We start from the raw sequence: 14,405 nt of genomic DNA, 5'->3' as shown, positions 1-14,405 counted from the left end.
ATTATTACTATTATTACTATTATTACTATTATTACTATTATTACTATTACTACTATTACTATTATTACTACTATTATTACTATTACTATTATTACTATTACTATTATTATTATTATTATTATTATTATTATTATTATTATTATTATTATTATTATTATTATTATTATTATTATTCAAAGACAAGAAAGTTATATTTCATTTCAATGGAAAATGCCAAAAGTTCGTGGGAGGAGCTTTGAGTCCAGCCAAACATTCTCTCGCTCTCCCAAAGATGATGCGATCTCTTCATTAACTTCATTGCAAATGTGGAGTTGATTTCTTCATCCATCTTTCACCCTGCAGTCCGCCATCCAATGCTTTTTCATTCTTATCACCAGTGCACCCGCTTGGCTCAGATTTCTCATCATTTAGCTCTAGCCATCTTTCTTTAGTTCCTCCGTGGCATCGAAAAGTCACTGGACTTCGCTTCAGACGTCTTCGGCTTTGTACAGAGTGATTGTAGCTCTGGTATACTGAACTCTCAAAAATGTCCAGAAACGTTAGAATACTGAAAAATGACTTTAGAATGGCGAAAAAAAGGGCTAAAGTTCCAGACATGTATCTCATTTTCATGTAGTTTTATTGTATTATATTGTATTTTACTGCCTGGATTTGCTAGGTTGCGTACTCAACCCTACCAACGATAGAGGGTGCGTTTGGGAAGACTTTTGGGGAAAGTCTTTAGGAAAATGCAAAGACCTTTGAGTTGAAGGTGTTTTCTAAAATGCAAACTGTGTTTGGTAAATTGTAATTTAAAAGCCCTTTGTGAAGTAGCTTTGAGCAAAATAGTGTTTGGGAGATAAATGACTTTTGTAAAAAAAAAAAATTATCAAAAAAATAAAAAATGAAAACCGGCAAGGGCGGGCGGCATCCGGCGGCGGCGGCGACCCTCAGCGACTCCGCGACCTCGGATGGGCCGGCGAGGTCGCCGCGTCGCGCCACGCCGGTGCAACCTCCGGCGACCCCGTCATCGGGGCCCGCGAGGTCTTGCGACGCCCCGTCGCGACCTCCCGCGACCCCGGATGGGGCGGCGAGATCGCGCGACGCCGTCGCGACCTCCGGCGACCCCAGACTGGGCGGCAAGGTTGCGCGACGCCGCCGCGACCTTCGGCGACCCGGACTGGGCGGCAAGGCCGCGCGCGTCGCGCGACGTCACCCGGACCTTCGAGAACGGTCCGTTGGCCGTCGCGAGGCTCGCAACCCTCGCCGGAGGTCGGGGGACCTCGGCGAGGGCCGCGCCCGAGTCGCACGATCTCGGCGAGGGTCGGGCTGTGTCGCGCGACCCCGATCGGCCGTCGCCAACGCTACGCAACCCTCGCCCGAGGTCACGCGATCTCGGCGAGGGCTGCGCTGGTCGCGCGACCTCGCCAGGTGGTCGCGCGACTCGGCACGCCCGGCGCCACCTCGGGAGAAGATGAGCCCCGCCCCGAGCAGCGCGGCCGGTGCCACCTCGACGGAGAAGATGAACAGTACTCCTCGCAAGGGCAAAACACGGGGAAAACAAAATGTTCGTAAGGATAATTTTGGAAAGAAAAAATGAACAGTACCCCGAGCGGGCATGCCGAAAAGCCCGAAAGCCCAAGGCAGTCCTCCCTCGCTTGGGCTTTCGGCCTTCACAAGGCTGGCCTTCTCCAAATGGGGCTTCAAATGTTTTTGCCAAACACCCCCACTTTAGCCTAAACATCTTTAGGGGCTCAAAGATACTTGGCAAAGTGGTTGCCAAACGCAGCCAGAGTATTTCATTCTAACTCCTAGACTATATATAATGCCTTAACTTTCGTCTCAAAACTGTGGTGTTACATCAACGTTCTTGTGAGTACTCGGTTAGAATAATTTCTCATTGTGACTTAAACTGTCTTCATCGCAGTTGTGGCATCTATGCCTTTATTCATCAGCTCTGTATTTTCTATGGTAGCCAAATATGTCCAACCATATGAGACAATCCTATTAGTGAGTGTGGCAGAGGTTAAATCAGACGGTTATTAAAGAAGAAATGAAGAAGAAAGAAATGCAGAAACAGGAGAGGAGGGGGAAGAAGGGGAAAAGAGCCCATTTGTGGAGGGTACTTGATTTTGTAATTCTGTCTTATGACAAATGATCAATGCTAAACCTAAATTATTTATGACATTCAGAATCAACACATTACAGAATTTTATACGAATAAAAGTTCACAGTTTTGAGTATTATTTCAATTCAGATCCTGGCACTATGGGAGGCACTCCTTGTTTCATTTGAACTATTTTGTCATTTATAAACAGGTGAACATATAAAAAACTATTCCCCATTGACATGTGTGGGCTTTTCGCATGCATTCATGAGTTCGAAATGGATTAATTCTCTTATCCCTTGTTGATATGAAACTCCAATGCCCCTCCATTTTAGGGTTGCACTGTGGAGCCTCCGACCATACTCATTATTGTCTTGACTTTGGAGCTCTCTGCTATGTTGTGTACACATGGTTTCTTCTTCATTTTCAACTTTAAAGTACTTTTTGAAGGAAGGGTAGATAGTTAAGTTGTTTTAGCAATCCATGGCCAAAAAGATAGAGTTGTTTGATATAATTAATTGGGCACAGATCAGACTTACAAAGTGCTTACATGGGTAGACTGAGTGCAATGTGTCTGCAGAACTCCAGTAGGAAGACAGTGTCGAGGAGGGTGATCATCAATCATAGCGTATGATTTGTACAAATAAGAAGAAGACTACTGTTGCGACTTACCTCTCGAGGGGAGAGAATATGTTTAGGGGTATTACCTAAAGGACGGGTCTATGATCCATGATCAAGCTTGGGCTTTCCCCAAGCCCATACCTCACGTAACATTGGGATGTTCTCAAGAATTTCCTTATTGGGACGTTCTCAAGAATTTCGCAATAAAGAGTCACCACTAGCCTATTAGGATCGGCTAGAAACCAAGTGAGGTATGAAAGTGTATCTCACTTTCTACGTAGCCGGAAAATCTAGGGTCGGGGACTTGATTACACTAATTAACTAATTAGTGCCCTTTCGTTACCTAATCTTGTTCATTTTAAAAGAAAAGATTTTTTTTTTTTTCAGACAATTTGGATTGATTTTATACATATACATTAACATGTGAAGTAATCATGCGGGTGCGCAATTATTAAAATAATAATTGGGCCTGTTTGTTAAAATGTGTTTCTGTTCCCCGGGAACACAAATTTTTTTTTTTGTTCCTAGGAACAAAAGGAACAAAAACGCGTTTGTTTGCGTTTTTGTTTCAAAATTATTTTTGTGTTCCCGAAACACATCGGAACGGAAACAAGAAAAAACAAACTTTTTTCGCCCATTTTCTTCTCTCTTTTTCTTCTTCTTTTTCTTTGGCCGGTCGCCGGCCTCGGCCATGGCCGGCAACGCCGGGTCGAGGGTCGGCGACCTCGCTGGAGCGTCGCCGGCTCCCGCGAGGCCGGCCTCGCCGGATCTGTCACATCCTCGATCCTCGCACGTGCACATCCCTTACCTTTGGTTGATTTTATAATGCAATATCTCAAGACTATGTATCGCCGACCCTTTCATATATTAAGCACATGCGGAAGCAGTTATAAATCTCCATACAATAAATCGATGGGATAGAAAAGCAGGGCCATATTTTTCATATTGAAATTTATAACCAAATTTTTATACAAAACACAAACCAAAGTACTTCACAACTTCCTACTCTATCTCTATTCACATCAAAATGGAGATCTCAAAAGAAGATGGAATCTCGGTCCATCTAGGTCGTACGCAAGATTCCTTTCGGTATTATCTTCTTCTTCCAAAAATCCTTCTCCTCAGGTTTCACCTCAGAGATCTCATTCTTAGATTCCTCCTCCTTAGCTCCTCATTGGGGTCCTGAAATGTTTTCCCCAAACCAGAATGAGACTATGTCTCAGCGAGTTCTACCCCACTAAGGCCCGATTAGTAAACCATTATACTATATGCTGCCTAAACACGCACAAGCCAGATGACTTACCTTGGCCTCAAATTCTACATGCATATTAGTATAGATCAAATAGGCATTCAAGCAATCACATCACTGATCAAAGCATCGATCAAATCGACCAAATCGATTACACGTCAATCAGACCATTCAAAGTCACTTCCACTCAATCAGTCAATTCACGACAACGGATCAAATCATTGATCAATCGACCTAATCGATTACATGTCAGTCGAATCATTTCCAGGTCAAATCACTTCTCAATATAAAACCTCTCATTTGCACTCTCAGTCACAGAGCTACAGTAATGCTCTCGGGCGTCGTTTTCGCCAAGGTGACGTACAATAAACACTTTATGTGCATACTCTTAGGCATTCCAATTACCTTCAGCCACACATGCACGATACTCGACACACAGAAATACGGCCACGCAGGCACGATCTACGCCACACAGGCATGATCAATATTCAACAATTTATGTGCATTCTCTAAGGCATCCTATATGCCAAAGCGATGTAACAATCGGCGAGCCAAGTCATACAGCATTTATTCTCATCTTTTATCATCATCGATAAAATATCGTACGTGAGTACATGATTAGCTTTAGCCAAAATATAATAATTTCGTTTCCACAAATCCCACCACTATTTGCATCCATCAAAACACTTTTGGTGCTGTCAATGACACCCGATTATTTTCCAATTAATTATCCAAATTAACTAATCCAGAAAATAATCTTATAATCACAATTAATTCATTTCAGCACAAAATAAAGCTCGATTAAATAAATAGACTGCACCACGATGATTCTCACGAAATTCCGATCGTCGGATAACCCAGCCTTAATTTCAGAAAAATAAATAAATAATTAATTAATTTCGAAAATTAATAATTAATTACAATAAATCCAATTTAGCTCAAATTAAAGCCCATTTAAATAAAAGGACTGCATCATAATCATCAGCATAAAATTTCAGTCACCGGCCATCTCAAACTTAATTTCCGAAAAATAAATAAATAATTAATTAGTTTCGAAAATTAATTAATAAATATTAAAAATTCAATTTAGCTCAAAATAAAGCCCGATTAAATAAACGGACTTCACCACGGTCATCAACATAAAATTTCGGTCACGGATCATCCCAGTTGAATTTTCGAAAAATAAATAATTATTTAATTTAATTCTGAAAAATAATATTTAAATACCAAAAATTCCACTTAGGCCCGAAAAGCCTAATTGAAGCCCACTAAGGGTCGGGAAAAATCCCGAGATACTTTCAATAAATAGTACTTGCTAATTGCACACTTAATTGTCTAATTCGCATCACAATTGACTAATATATATTAATCCATTCTAATTTAACAACTTAATTACATTTAATTAAACCTAACCAACCCCTGAGCATAATTAGCCAACTAAGCGGGGATTAGTGAGATTCCTTACCAGAATCGCGCGCAAGTTGGACCAATCTGACGGGGACGATGTGAGAAATGATAAACTCCAAAGTGGGCCTCGGGTTCGGGGCCCGGAAACGGCCCAAAACGAGCCCGAAGGGGGTTGGAAACCCACTCTGTGGGTTGCTACCCTTGGCTAGCCGGAGCTGGTCCGGCAGCTAGGACGGCGAGGGGAGGCCAGTAGAGGGTGAGGGGAGCTCCGGCGGTTCGAACGGTGGCCGGAGATGAAGTTAGGTGGCAGCCGGAGGTGGCTGGACGAGCTGGGCAGAGGCGGAGTAGGGTTGGATCGCGCGGGGAGGGACGCCTGGGCGCGAGGGGCGGCGGCTGAACGCGGCGTCTCGCGGGTGGTGCGGACAGCGCCCCAGCAGCGTGCGGCGGCGACGGCGAGCTGCAACTTATGCTCCGGCGTACTTCCAGATCTGCTGGGACGTCGGGCAGAAGGCCGAGGGGAGAAAGAAGGTGTCGTCGGCGGCTGAGGAGGGTGAGGGAGAGGCGAAGGCGGGCGGTGAGCGGCGGACGGCAAGCGCGGGCGTGGGCGGCGGGATGAGCGGCGACGGCTTTGGCGAGCTACTGCTGCTCGGCTTCTTCCGCTTCTGGTTCGCTGGGTGTCGAGCGAACAGGGAAGGAGAGAGAGAGAGTCGAGAGGGAGAGAGAGAGAGAGAGAGAGAAGATACGGGTTGACCGGTCAAAAGAAGAGGGAGAGAAGAAGAGAAAAGTGAGTCGGTGGGGAATTCGCACGAGGGGAGGGGAGAGGAGAGATAAGAGAGAGAGAAAAAGAGAGAAAAGAGAGAGAGAGAAAACGAAAATAATTAATATCATTATTTATATTTTCCTTTCTCATCTCCTTTTCCTTTCTATTCATTTGGTCTTTGATTTTTCCGATAATTTTTTTCTTGAAATTTCGGGACTCTTAATAAATTGATAGATGATGAGACGGTTTTAAAAATGAATTGTGACGTCTTTCGAATATTCGATTCTCGGAAACCAATTTAAATCTTATGGTTAGAATCAATCGACGCGATTTTAGTCCAATCCAACCAATTGAGTAGCTTTTATGGATTTTACTCACAGACATTCCTTCCTTGCGGCTTCACCCAATAGGTTAGTTAACCTCGTAAGTGATCGCCAGGTAAAAAAAGGACCATAGGCACGTTGACGACATGCCCATTTCACTTTATCGAAACGGGGTGGGTGAAGATATATAGGATCCGGGCCAGCTCAAGCTCGCCCGGCCAAGGTAAAGGGCGCGAGCCTCGACCGGCTACGGCGAGGTCGGCTCTCGGGGCCGCGAGCCTCGCCGTGGCTTGGCGAGGCCGCCGCCCTCATCGGCCGGTCGACCATGGCCAAGGCCAACGACAAAAAAAGAAAAAAGAAAAAAGGAAAAAGGAAAAAGGAAAAAGGAAAAAGGAAAAAGGAAATAAGAAAATAATAAAGAAAATAGAAAAAATAAAATAAAAATATTAACAAATTAAAAGAAATAAAAAAAATTATACAAATTTACCAAACGTGTTTCTATTCTTTTTATATTTTTAAAGCATTTACCAAACGTGTTTTTGTTCAAAATTGTTTCCGACAGAAATACTTTTTCTATTTATGTTATTTCTAAACGAAATATTACCAAACGCACCCATTATAACTACCAAGATCCTAATTGCGGTAAAATCAAGCATGTGCAATTAAACATTCGCAAACATAATTGAATATACAAATTAAACATGCGATATAATCAATATACAAAGCCTAATTATACTAAGAAGGTAATACATGATAATTCCAAACCAAACCTTGCATTTTTTTTGGATTTTGGATTTTTTTAAATTTCAGAAAAATATTATATTTTTTTTGGCCAGAGTTCGTGCGGACCTCTTGGGTCCGGCTCGGTTGGGGCGGGCGTGACCCGCCTAAATGGGCTAGGCCCGACCAGCCATGATCGGGTCTTTGTTTAATTGCGAGTTGGGCTCGACCGACATGCCCAACCCCTTTTGCAAAAGGGCTACGCACGAGCCCACAACCCAAATCGTCTCTAGGCCGTGTTCTTCGGGAAAGAAGGGGCCGAGCTAGCTAGATCCACGATTTGGCCTCGTTTGGCACTCGCCCTCTTCTAGTCTACAACTTCCTAGTTGCGACCCGCAGGAGGTGATGCCATGCCCAGGCGGTTCTCCGGCTTGGGCACGATGGTGTTGCCTCGGATGGGGGGAAGGACGACGCTCGACCTTTGACCAGACGATGGTGTCCCTTCCGGTAGCCTATTGATCGCACTAGATCTTTAAATGAGGGAAACAAAAACCAACTTTCGGCTGGGCATTTTGGCGAGCAAGTGGTGGGCACGATCGGACTGAGAGATTTCCGACTTGATCGAGACTCGAGCGTGAGCTAAAAGGGTTAGCGAGGCATATCGGAATAGCAGGAAATGCAAAGGGGGACAAGAGGAGAGCCGGAGGAAATGGTGGCGATCGGCAATTGATGGGCAGCTCTCCGGCGGTGGCAAGGTATCCTGGGGGGCTCTTGGCTCCTTGGTCCACCTCCAAACACTCGTCTTCCTCCTTTTTTTTTTTTCTTGTTTCTCCTCTTCTCCCTTGCCGTTCTCCCTCTCGTTTCCTCTCTCTTGCTCTCTATGTTCTCCCTCCCCTTCTTGCCTCTCTACCCTCGCGTTCCCCTCCCTCGATTGTGTGCTATCCCCTCCTCCTTCTGCTCTGCTCCTATCTTTTCCCCGCCCCTATCTTCTGCTCCTCCTTTGCTCCCCTACTCCTGTTGCTATCTTTTCTCTTATGTTCCTTCTTCTTTCGTAGGTTTTGGGTGCGAAGATGGCTGGAGGAGGGAGAAGGCTGAGGTGTGGGCCGGGTTGAAGGGAGAGGGAAGGCCGGGCCAGCCGTGCGTCCGTGAGAGAAGAATAGGAGAGGCAAGTTGGGCCAAGGCCGAATTTGGCCCAACGCGGCCCCCTTCGAGTTCTCTCTTTTTTTTCCCCTTTTTTCTTTCTTTCTTTTTTGTTGTTGTTTTATTTTATTTTTTGTTTTTGTTTAAAAATAGGTGTCAACAACTACAATTAAAAGTGGCTCCTCATGAAAAGAGAAACGTATAGTCTTGCTTTATTGTGCGGTGTTATACCAATGTTTGCAATGTATTACAAACTAAAATATATCACATTACTCTTTCTTAAAAGGATCAAAAGTAGTAATGACCTCACTCTAATTCACAAGAAATATGCCTATGAATTAATCACTTTGTCAGAATCACGATCAACGCGAGATTGACTGTTTTCTTTCTTCACAATCATCTTACAAACTAAGATTTACCACATTGCATAAAGAGGTTTAATAGTCATGATCCTCTCTCTAGTTTGCAGGAAATATACCTAAAATTTAATCACTTTGTCTACAATCACATATCAACGTGAGATTGGCTACTTTTTTACTTTCACAATCACATGGTTTTGGCTCCATCTTACAAACTAAGACCTATCGCATTGCGCTTTCTTAAAGAGGTCAAAGTCATGATCCTCACTCTAGTTCATAGGAAATATACTATGATTTAATCATTTTATCCAAAATCACAAATCAATGTGAGATTGATTGCTTTTATTTCTTCACAATCATATGATTTTGGCTCTATCTTACAAACTAAGGCTTATCACATTATCTTTCTTAAAGAGGTCAGTAGTCATGACTCTTACTCTAGTTCATAAAAATATATTTATGATTTAATCACTTTGTTCATAATCACAAATAAACGCGAAAATTGACTTTTTTTCTTTTTCCTTTCACAATCACATGGTTTTGTCTCCATCTACAAACTAAGACTCGTCACATTACTCTTTTGAAAGAGGTCAATGGTCACTCTAGTTCATTGGAAATATACATATGATTTAATTACTTTATCCATAATCACAAATCAACGAGAGATGATTGTTTTTTTTTCTCTCCATAACAATTACATGGTTTTGGAATTATCTTATGAACTAAGACCTATCACATTACTTTTTTCTTAAAGAGGTCAATAGTCACGACCCTCACTCTAGTTCATAGGAAACATACTTATGATATAATCATTTTGTCTAGAATCACAGATCAACGTGAGATTGGCTATTTTTCTCTCTTCACAATCACATGATTTTGGCTCTATCTTGCAAACTATGACCTGTCACATTACCATTTCTTAAAGAGGTCGGTAGTCATGACCATCACTCTAGTCCACAAGAAACATGCCTATGATTAAATCCCTTTGTCCAAGAATCACATAGTTCAATGTGAGATTGATTGTTTTTTTTTCTTCGTAATCACATGATTTCTTTCAATACTAAGACCTATCACATTACTCTTTCTTAAAGAGGTCAATCATCATCATTTCTCACTTTAGTTCACAGTAAATATATTTATGATTTAATAACTTTGTCCACAATCACAAATCAATGCGAAATTGACTATTTTTCTTTCTTCACCATCACATGGTTTTGGTTCCATCTTACATACTAAGACCTATCACATTACTCTTTCTTAAAGAGATCAATAGTCCTGGCCCTCACTCTAATTTACACGACATATATCTATGATTTAATCACTTTGTCCAGAATCGCAAATCAACGCGAGATTTCTTGTTCTTCTTTCTTCACAATCACATGGTCTTGTCTCTATCTTACAAACTAAGACCTATCACATTACTCTTTCTTAAATAGGTCAATAGTCATGACCTCACTCTAGTTCACACGATATATACCTATGATTTAATCACTTTATCCTAATCACGCATCAACACAAGATTGACCGTTCTTCTTTCTTCACAATCACATGATTTTGGCTCCATCTTCCCCGGAGACTAGGCTCTCTAAACGGCTTATCAACATGTCAAAATTGTCGTCGCTCCTAATGAGGCTGAGCCTTGTGTATCTATTGTCATCATGGAAGATGCTCCCTCCTCTGCCGAGAATTTTGGCTGCATTTAGGATCTCAATGCAGTTCCTGTCTTCCTCCCTCTCACATTTCACCCGTGCATAAGCTGCCATGAATGCTCGAGTTAATTTGTGTAAAAGAATACAGCCAAAACGGGAAAGAGAGCACTCACATCGACACCCCTTGGAATTTGGCTACAGTTTTGCTGATGCGTAACATAAGAGATATCCTCTTCTAAATACATGTCTATAAGACTGCAAAGGGCATTACTGGGCGAGAAAATATTGGGTGGTCCGGGACCGCCACGTCAGCGTGGTCCCGGACCACTCATATGGCGCCACATAGGAGGGGAGGGGGACAAAAGAGAGAAAGAGGAGAGAGAGCGTCAGAAAAGTGGGCCCGATTTTCGTCCTTTTTCCGGCTTCCCCATACACGTGGCGCCGTGTGATTGGTCCGGGACCACGCTGACGTGGTGGTCCCGGACCACCCAATATTTTTTCATTACTGGGCTATTTTTCAGACAAAAGCTGTGTGACACGTGTTGTCGATAGAGAAACTCGGTCCACATTTCGAAAAGATTGCTACTGACGAATCATTGTACAATTATATCGATCTGTCATCTTATTCACATTTGCTCCTCCCGTTGTAAAGAAGTTATAGGGTTGTGGCAAGTTCTCACCTGGAGTTGGTTCCCTAACTTTCTGGAAATAGGTGCAGTTTTCAGGTGCTACTTCTGGAGAGAGAATCTGTTTGACGTGGACAGTGTCTTCCTCAGTCTGTCCCAACGTCTGGCCATGGTTTTGTATCCGAACTTGAATATTTCCCTCCCTCCATCTTCGATGATTACTTTCAGAAGCTTCAGAGCTCTTAACTGGGTGTCCTCGAGACGCCCATCGTGTTCAATTGCAGGAATGTGTTCATCCTTTGGTACACCTCTTCATTCCTTATGAATGCCCATCTATTGATAGCCAATGTAAACAATGAAAGAATTGATCTCCAATGGGCAAGCTAGAAGACTTTACCGAAAGCAATGATACAGTCAGCTGAATCAGCAACATCAAAGTACAATTTGAACCGTGATATATAGCAGGAAACATCGGAATCTGGGGAAAAAGTTAAGGGCTTTGGCATATTTACCTTTGAATCTGCTACCGGCATGACCAGTGAGCTTAGAGATAGTGAAGATAGTGAGGTCCTCGTCCGCTGGGGAAGGAATTCCGGTGAAATGTGGCCAGTAATAAGCGCGGTCGTGAATAGTTTTAACATTAGGGCCATGGAGAATGGCCTCATTCAACTGTCCATCGGGATTGTTCGGTGCTGTCACGAACTCGATGATGTCTCCAGTTGTGTTGGTCACGTTCTTCCAACGCACCGGGTCTCCCTGAAAGCTGCAGTCTGCTGAGTCGAAGAGCTCTGTTTGCATTTGATAAAGCTGTGAAGAAGAAGAAAAACACCGATACCCAAAAGGTGAAATTACGTCAAAATGGAGCGTAAGGATGGAGCAGGACGAAACACAGGGTCCATGACAAGCTCGTGAAAGAAAAAATGCTGACCGCATAATAGGGGATTGAGGCCACAACTGAAGCAGGAAGTGAAGAGTTGAGAGGAGAGAGAGCATGGACAGCAGCACTGAGTTGGGTAGAGCCAACACCAAACAAAATGTATTTGCCGTCTGTGATGGCATTCCCAACCAGGGAGTGCAGCTTCCTGAGGAGAGACTCAAGCTCTTTGGACAAGGTGGTCTGGTCACTGAAGGAGTAGCTCATTCTGTGCCACCCCGCCACCACTACTGCACTGCTCTCTGCATGCTGCTTCCAGAATGGCTCCAAGAACAATGGATCTCCGCTGCAACCAAACAATAAAATAAAATTGAAGGACTGTGAATTAAGGAAATTTGGAAAGAATGGAAAATGCCGTTCGCTGTTCTAAAACCTTAAACCATTACCAACACAAGGTGGTTTAGACTTAATGAGTTAACACTCGCATACCCAAGGTGTCATAGCCTGACAGGACCATGAAAGCCTGAAACATAAAAACCCCAATACGTGCCGAGTGGAAGATTGGTTCCGATCCATAAGGGGCACATGCAGGTGCACCACTGATCCATGAATTTTCACAAAATGTGAATAGGAACAAAGAATCACGCTCAAGGCTTCTAATTTGAGTATCATACTGAAGATGGTGATACTACAGGTGAACATGCCAACTTTCACTACTCGAATAATAAACTGAGGTGAAAAGTTACATGTTCGCATCTAACTAAGGCCTTGGATATTCACATTGGCATTCCACGAGTGACGGAGAATCTTTCAAAGGGCAATTAGTAACACTGATTCAGTGAATTCCTCAGGAAAACCTTTTATTTCGAATCTAATTCGGGATGGGACTGTCAGCTATCCTTATTACAGTAACAATTTAGTGATATCTGCGCATGTTCCAACGACGTAAATAAGGAACGAAAGGCTTTCATGTCCTGTAGTTAATGATTGACATGAGTTCAACTTAAAACGACAGATCATTGAGAATTGTCAGTGTTCTTCCCCAAGGGGGTAGTTATGCGGTCGTTGTCGTGATCTGACGAGATTAGTTTGACCATTTGTTCGGGATTGATCGAGAGTTCGAGACGCAGAAACTAACTCGTCGGCATCGGCAGAGCAAGAGGGCAAGAAGAGGGAGCACTCTGGACCGCCGTAGCAAGTGTTGCACTCACAGGCCGGCCTCCCGTCGACCACCACCCCGTCGAGGTACGCCCTCCCGTGGCCCGAGCACTCCCGCGCCGCCGCCAACTCGGCCTCCGCCGCTGCCCTCCCGCTCCAACTCAGGCCTTGGATGCTCACCTCATCGCCGCGCCACTTCCACCCCACACGCCACGGCGACCCACGTAGAGATTCACCCCGAAGAAGAGATTCGCAATCACGGAACACAAGAAGCACAGCTTAAAGATTGAGCCCTCTGATCTGGCCATGCTCTCATCACCAAAACTCTCTCCCTCCCTCTGTATCTCCAACCAAGAATATTTTCAGTGAGAGAGAGAGAGAGAGAGGGAATCAAGGAGAAGAACAGAGCACAGTGAACGACGGGTGGAATAGTCTAACGTAGTTGGTGAAAGGAAAAGCCAATTAGCCAAGAGTATGAGATGGAGATGAAGGTGATGGGATTTAGCTCGTCCTCCTGCGTCCTCAATGACGTTCCAACGCTCCAACCAATGGGAGATCGGTCACGTGGACCGTTGTATGAAAAATTGATCCACCTGACGTTCGCAAGAAATTTCAAATTCGAGCCTAAAGTTAAAGAACACAGCGCACCACCTGCGATTCTAGTGCCATGACATCATGATACACGTGTGTGGACGTGAACTAGTTTCTCTGTTTTTTTTTGTTAATTACTTGATTGAGGATTTTCCATATGAATTAGGATTTTCAAGTATAATTTTGAGCGGTAGAAACTGATTTACGGAAACTCACGACTTCATTCTCTACACCAACGGGACATGTGCCCATAAACCTTTTCCCCCATAAGCGAACGGAGTATGTTTAACCGTGATCGATCATATCGGTCGGCCTTGAAAACGACGGAGCACGAAGCAAAATCAATCCTATAAGAAGTCAGAACAGTTTAGAGAGTAGGACATCATTTCCTTTCTGTAAAACTTGAACTTTTATGAGTGCTATTCTCTTAGAGATTAGGTCTTCTAGAGGTGCCCCTTCCGTGCATCACATTCTGTACTTTTTGTGTGTGGTTGGTGCTGGATTCACTTTCTCGATTTTCCCTAGCAGGGTGGATATGGTTCTGAATTTTGTTTTGTCATATGTAAAAAAAAGGGAGAAGAATTTTCAAAGCAATGTTTAGCTCAGAAGAAAGTCTCTACTAATTCTAAATTTTATGAATCACTTTTTTATGCGGAATAACAAGCAAGATATAAAATCAAAATTATAAGTTAAAAATAGGAAGCCCTTGAGTAACTCTTGAAATTGATCCCACTTTGAGTCAATTATTTAAATTCAACCGGCTGGAGTTTATATATCTATTTTACATCATTGTTTTTCTCAATAAGTTTTAGGACTTATATTATCGATTTCTACTTTAAAAT

At 43.2% G+C, this 14,405-nt stretch overlaps 1 protein-coding gene across 1 annotated transcript; it reads right to left on the bottom strand.

Annotated features, from left to right (window-relative positions):
• Nucleotides 1-10,209: 10,209 nt before the first annotated feature.
• On the bottom strand, nucleotides 10,210-13,831 carry LOC120294537 (tryptophan aminotransferase-related protein 4-like). The gene is made up of 5 exons (XM_039314694.1): nucleotides 13,801-13,831; nucleotides 12,953-13,250; nucleotides 11,869-12,160; nucleotides 11,453-11,747; nucleotides 10,210-10,421 (listed from the first exon to the last, which is right to left on the bottom strand). Exons 1-5 carry the CDS (start codon nucleotides 13,829-13,831, stop codon nucleotides 10,210-10,212), a joined length of 1,128 nt encoding a protein of 375 aa, XP_039170628.1.
• Nucleotides 13,832-14,405: the final 574 nt, after the last annotated feature.

Source organism: Eucalyptus grandis, chromosome 6, assembly GCF_016545825.1.
Source record: "Eucalyptus grandis isolate ANBG69807.140 chromosome 6, ASM1654582v1, whole genome shotgun sequence".
NCBI classification, from domain to species: Eukaryota; Viridiplantae; Streptophyta; class Magnoliopsida; order Myrtales; family Myrtaceae; genus Eucalyptus; species Eucalyptus grandis.
This window is presented reverse-complemented; position numbering and strand designations above follow the sequence as displayed.